Source organism: Corylus avellana, chromosome 3 (genome assembly GCF_965113065.1).
Source record: "Corylus avellana chromosome 3, dhCorAvel1.hap1.2, whole genome shotgun sequence".
Classification (NCBI taxonomy): domain Eukaryota; kingdom Viridiplantae; phylum Streptophyta; class Magnoliopsida; order Fagales; family Betulaceae; genus Corylus; species Corylus avellana.
In genome coordinates, this window is record NC_142492.1 from 13315543 (window position 1) to 13322429 (window position 6887).

General features: G+C 38.9%; 1 protein-coding gene across 1 annotated transcript; it reads right to left on the reverse strand.

Moving 5' to 3' along the window:
* Positions 1-472: 472 nt before the first annotated feature.
* Positions 473-2314, reverse strand: LOC132175572 (6-phosphogluconate dehydrogenase, decarboxylating 3, chloroplastic). Its single transcript, XM_059587547.2, has one exon. The coding sequence runs from the start codon at positions 2147-2149 to the stop codon at positions 659-661; it is 1491 nt and encodes a 496-aa protein (XP_059443530.1). The 5' UTR covers positions 2150-2314; the 3' UTR covers positions 473-658.
* Positions 2315-6887: the final 4573 nt, after the last annotated feature.

Below are 6887 nucleotides of genomic sequence, written 5' to 3' on the forward strand. Positions count from 1 at the left end.
GCAGAAACGATTACAAACCCTTGAGCTAGCATTTTGTTAAAAAACAAGAAAAACCCTGCAAATGGGTGGAAGTATATTGCCTCATAAATTCATCAAGAGCAGATGTATGCCAGGCTGATTGAGAATTTACAATGACATGACACCAAATAAGATAGAGCAGCAATTTTACAACGACATATCGACCAGTAACAACCCTTTCCACCGTATACCAACAATCCTCTTCATCTAAGTCCCAAATAATTTGTTAAAGTATATAGAGTAAGCCTCTAGATATATACCTTCATCTCACATATGCACTGATAAGAAATGCACAAGTACAGAAAAGATAAAAATTAGATAATAAAGTAAGAAGACAAAGAGACATCACATCATCACATAGAACCTACCAACTATACCTAAAATGCGAGGGGAGCTCATAACATGTGTGTCTAACACAAATAAAAGCAAATCATAATAAAAAAAATTTAGCTCATAAACTCAAAAGGCATGCATTTTGTTATTAACAGCCGAAAAAGCAAGGCTAAGCAATACTTTGCTCTGCCTTAGCAGAGAATCCTAAACAAAACATACAACCCCAATTCAAATAGCATCATGATCATCATCACCAACATCAAAAGAAACAAAGTAACCTAACCAATCAAACCATAGTAAAAAAATCTCAATTGAGAGCAGCAACACCTGAATTACTCTTCCGGGCAAGCTTCGACCACTCGGTATGAAACGACCCCGGCCGATCAATCCTCTCATAGGTATGCGCCCCGAACAGGTCCCTCTGCGCCTGCACAAGGTTCGCTGGCAGCCTCGCCCGCCTATACGTATCAAAATAGGCGAGACTAGCACACATCCCGGGCGTGCTGATCCCGGCCGATATCGCAAGCCCCACCACCCTCCGCCACGCTGCCTGCCTCTGCACCATCTCCCTCGCAAACTCTGGGTCTACCACCAAGCTCGCCAAATTGGGGTTCCTCTGATAGGCTTTCTTGATCCTATCCAAGAACACCGCTCTTATAATACACCCACCTTTCCAAATCCTCGCTAGCTCCCCCAAATCCAAACCCCACCCTTTCTCCACACTCTTGGCCCTCAATAAGTTCATCCCCTGGGCATAGCTACATATCTTTGACGCGTACAGTGCCTGCCTCACATCGTCTATCAACCTCTTCTTATCAACCCCACTAAGCTTCACTCCATCTGGCTCATTCATTCCCGCTTCTCTCAATGCCTCCGCGGCGTTCTCTCGCTCCTCCTTCAACCCACTCAGGTACCGGCAATCCAACGATGCGGCAATTGTCGGCGCGGCCACGGACAGCTCCGCGGCCTGCTGGACCGTCCATTTCCCAGTCCCTTTCATTCCAGTCTTGTCCAAAATCGTGTCCACCAAAAACCCATCTCCCAAATCATCCTTAACCCTGAAAATATCAGCCGTAATCTCAATCAAGAAGCTCTCCAATTCACCTCTGTTCCACTCAGCGAAGATCTCCGAGAGCTCCTCATTGTTTAGCCCCCCGACGTTCTTCAACACGTCGTAGGCCTCCGAGATGAGCTGCATGTCGCCGTACTCGATCCCGTTGTGGACCATCTTCACGAAGTTCCCAGACCCGCCCTCGCCGATGTAGGTGACGCACGGCCCGTCGTTTGGGACCTGCGCGGCGACCTTTTGGAGTATGTCTTGGATGTTCGTGTAGGCCTGGTGGGATCCTCCGGGCATGAGCGAGGGTCCGTAACGAGCACCCTCCTCCCCACCGGAGACTCCCATGCCTAGATAGAGGAGACCCTGTTGGGAGACCTCGGAGATTCTCCTCTCGGTATTCTCGTACCACTCGTTGCCGCCGTCGATGATGGCGTCGCCGGGTTCCATGTGGGAGGAGAGGGCGGCGATGGTTTGATCAACGGGCGTGCCAGCCTTGACCAGGATGATGATCGATCTGGGCCGCTGGATGGAGAGGACGAAGTCTCTGGGGCTGTACTGGCCGTTCAGGGGAAGCTGGCCTTCTTGGTGGGCACGGTGTACAGTCTCGTCTACCTTGGAGGCCGTACGGTTGTAGACGGAGATTGGGAAGCCTTTATCGGCGATGTTTAGTGCCAGGTTTTGGCCCATGACGGCCAAACCCGCCAGTCCTATGCGTGACAGAGCTTGTGAGGCCTCCATGGTTGTGGATTCGAGAGACAGAGAGAGAGAAAGATAGAGGAGATTGGGATGGTGGGTTGGTGGGGTGGGTGGATTTATGCGATATTTGTATGTGGCAAGTAAATGCGAGTGGCGGACTCGTCGAGGGAGCGAAGGGACAGCGACTCAACCATCAACGAGAGGGTGCCGTGGGTGGGCGTCGATGCCTTCGAGGATTTATGTTTGTGTGCCTTATTTCGTCGTCGTTTTGATATTATTTTACTAATTTTTTTTTTTTCAAATTCAAATTTAAATATCATTATGATTTATTCTCTCATATATACTTTTAACAATTTAATTTTTATAACCTTGATAATTATTATGTTTTTTATTAATATATATTTTAAGGATTAAAAAAAAAATGTAATAAATTTTTACAAGATAAAAAATCTGAAACATTTAATTTCATGGTAGAGAATTATAGAAAATCTTATTCAGTTACTTCTAACTTTGGATAGGCACTTACCAAAATTTTTGAAATTATTCATTAGAGTATTCATCTTGGAATGGTATTCTTACCAATTGTGACAATGTTTGAAATTATTCATTCGAGTCACTTGTGGATGCGAGTTGGGGTGCCAAAAGATCATTGTTGAGGGATATTATTGGAGTCGACATAATTAATTAATAGAAGACACTAGGGTCATTTTAAATAGCCTTCAATTGTGGCAGATTGTTCATATTCGAAAGGAGACGAACAAAGTAGCTTATGGGTTGGCGAAATTAGTAAACATTAGTCTTTAGATAAAGTATGATTAAAGAAAAGTCTTTTCTGCCTTCAAGGTATTGTACTTGCAAAGAAAAAAAAAAGTAAAACAATGAGAAATAAAGAAAGAGAAAAATAGCATGATCTTCAATTATGAAGAAAACCCACCGATGGAAAACTAGTTCATGGCCATCCTGAACATCACAACAGGAGATTTAGGGTGACGACTTCAAACTGCATCAAAGTGGAGGGGTTAGAGTATGAATGAGGGTCAAATTTATTTTATTGATATGTCTTTCTAATTAGCCGAAAACCCTATAATATTTAATGTTTAGCTAACATCTCAGCACTTGGGAGTGGTTCACTCATGGTTTTTTTATTTTTTATTTTTTTGTTAAGAAGTCATTAGGGGAGCATTGGCATTAACATTTTTTGGTAGTTTATGAGGACATTGACATAATTGGTAGTTTTGGGGGAAGACATTGAGAATTGTGTGATGGTTTGAGTAGAATATGTGTTCATTAACTAGTGTGAATGTAAAATGAGTAAGTTAAATAGGTGTGAAAAGCATTACTCTTAGGTCTCGTTTAGTTCGTGAAATTAGTATTCCATTAGAAAAATAAATAATTATTACTAGAAAAGAATGATGATGGAATATAATAGGTATTCATGGACAAAAATTTCCTTTAAACGGAAGAAATAACCTTCAGCCCATATAAAATGGTGTCAAGTGTCTAAGCATTTATTGTGCACATTAAAGTTTGAAGGTCATTAATAGCAGTTGATATAACTAAAGTTAACTTTTTTATTTTTTTCTCTCTTTGTTAAACGTAGACTAACAGTTTTTTAAGAAAAGTTAAAACTAACGTTAAATAACCAAGACCTAACGTCTACTTAGAAAAAAAAAGGGTTAGAACTAAAGTTTAGAAGATCTAACGTCTTCTTAGAAGAAAAAAAAAAAAAAAATGAGGCCCCTGTATGTTCTTTTTTCTTAAAATTGACATGTTTTTGTACTGGAGACCAAGTATGAAGTATATGTAGTGAAGACATCTGAAAAAGGCCCCTGCTTATTACTTTTTCTTTCTTTGTTTCTCCATTCTCTATTTGGGGCCCTAATTTCATTGGTTTTGTTTTCTGTAGATTTTGCTGCAGTATTTGAATTTCTTTAAGCATAGTGACCTTGGAAACGTTTGTTGGCTTTAGAATAACGTGAATTTTGGTTAAGGTCATGTCTTATAACTCATGCAATTTTATTACAGCGTCCAGTAATTTCTAAGAGTTTTCTTTTTTTGCCAAGAATGTTTATTTTTTTTCTTAAATTTCTAAAATTTTCCCAATTAACAAATTTAAAAAATGCCCACAAGTCGAACCCAAAATTAAAAAAGAAAAAAAAAAAAGGGAGGTGACTATAGCACCATTTGGGGGTGGCTAGCCACCCCTTTGGCCATGGGGGCCACCCCCATCCAGTCGGATTGGGGGTGGTGTGTCACCTGCATGGTCCATGGGGGTGGCCGACCACCCTAAGGAGCCAAATGGGGGTGGTTTCGACCACCCCCAAATGCCCCGGGGGGGAGTGCTTGGCTACCCCCAAAATGGCCAAAGGGGTGGCTACGGCCATTTTTTTTTTTTTAATAATAAAAAAAAAATTAGGGCAAATTTAGTAGTTTCCATTATTTTCATTAGAGAAAACGGAAATGATTAACATATGGCCCACATTGGAATTTTTTTAACTTTAGTGCGGTGCATTATAAAAATTGAAACTATGTTGTTTTCGTATCAAGAATAACTTCTATAAGGATCTGAGATCAACCAACCTTCCAATAAAAAATTGACACATCAAAATATCATACCAAATGAAATTAAAACAAAAACACATGATTTTTACGTCTCCAACATATTAAAAAGAGGAATGATATGTTTCTTCATAAAGATTGTCATTTTTTTTAAAAAAAAAAATACCAAATAAAAAAAGGACCATGTTATTACTTTATAATTTTTTTTATTTTTATTATTTTGTTTTTAAAAAAATGACCGCATAAGAAAAAAGTTGGGCCAAAATTATGTTAGAAAGCTGTGTTTCTATCATTTTTGTATTACAAAACTCATTATTTTTCCATACAATTGTGAGAATAGAACCCCGATCCACTGCCCACCAAACCATCACGTCACATCCCACGCCACTGTCGAGCGCCACTGAATGCCATCGAAACCCACCCTTTTCTCTTTCACTGCTGCTCCACCACTGGTCCACCGATAAGTTTTGGGTATTCATTCTTTGGAGGATATTTTCAATTGGATAAAGTTTTCCTCTAAACTGGGTTGGAGGAATTTCCTTCAATCTACTTTATAAAAGTGACACGTGTCTCTTTTTTTAGTAACATGTGAGATGCACATGAGTTTTTATAAAATTTATTCCAACTTTGTTCCTGCTATTAAAAAAACATGTGCATCTCACATGTTCATGAGACACGTGTCACTTTTATAGATTAGATTGAAGGAAATTCCTCAAACCCAATTTGGACAAAAACTTTGTCCTTTTCAATTATGGTTAATTTTATCTTGTTCTTCAGTTTTTATCATCTGGGCTATTGGGCCATTTGATTTTCAAGAGTGAGTTGAAATCTTTGGATATTTTTCTCTAGCATGGATGTTAAAAATATGCACATTACTGTAGCTTCGTGGAGATTCTAGAGACTAGAGAACGAAACTTCTAAAAAATAAAGAAAAAGAAATGGTCGTCAAAAGCGAAGGGAACTTCCAATGCTCTAGGCTCTGGTTTGTTAGCAAATCCATATTCGTATCATCCTGTTTGTACCCGCTTTCTTTCGTTTTTTCTCTTCTCACAAACTTTCATATATAGTAATTTTTTTTTTTTTTTTGTACATAGCCCAAAGCCACCCTATTTTATGAGAAATGTTTCATAGGTAGAATGTGGCTTTTGATCTTGAGAGGCATTTTGTCTTCTATGTAGCATACCATAGGAACCCAATCAATGTTTTGATGCACACCTTCTTCGTGTGGCCAATCTTCTTCAACACCCTGGTTCTTTTGTTCTTTACGCCTGCTCTCTATATTCCATCAGATTGGGCTTTTCCAATCTGGGTTTTTGGTTTTTAATGTTCTATACCGGCGCATCTTTTCCCGGCGCTTGTCTGAGGACTGAGATGAGCCGAAAAAAAAGAAAAAAGTGTTGGTGACAAACCAAGCGCGAGGTATTTTGTTACAAGCCTTTGTTTGAGATCATGTAACAGGGCGATGGATGGGTAAACAAGCAGAATTGCGGTGCTTACCTATGTTGATTTAGGTTGAATATTCTTTGCCTTATTTCATAACGCCTTTAAGTAGGCTAAGGACTTGTTTGTGATTGTGTTTGAGGGGCTTAAAAGTGCTTTTAACACTCAAAAAGTCTATTTGAAAAAAAAAGTACTCGTTTGGTAAAAAAAAATTAAAAGCACTTTTAAGGGTCCAAAAAGCTTAAAAATTGTCAAAACGCTTTTTTGGCAAAAAGCTTTAAAATGAAGCTTTTGTCAAAAAGCGCTTTTTTACTTAAAAGTTCTATTTTTTAAACGTAATTTCAAACAGATTCTAACTCGTAGGATTAGGAGATGAGTCATCATATACCTTATCGAAATAGAAAAAACTACTAGGACCAGGACTCTTAACCGACTACTACTAGAACTCATGTGGCAGAGGATTAAAGCTGGGAGTAATCCCAGCTAGCTTGAGGAGGATTCTAACATATTTTACTATAAGCATGGATATATGGCTGATTTTATGTAGTGTTTGGTTGCTTTGGTGTGTTTTGTTTATTGGGTTGGAGTTTTGTAAGGGAAACTAGTGAGTTTTGTGATATGTTGAGGAGACCTAAAATTCCATGTTAATTTTATATGGTATGATATTCTGATGTGTCCATTCTTTATTGGAGGACACAAATGACCCGGTTTGTGTCATATCCTTATAAAGTTATTATCTTCTGTATCTATTCTTATTTGAGTAAGAATAATTATATTTTGT

Coding starts and splice junctions, on each gene's coding strand:
- LOC132175572 (XM_059587547.2), bottom strand. CDS start 2,149: ATGGAGGCCTCACAAGCTCTGTCACGCATAGGACTGGCGGGTTTGGCC.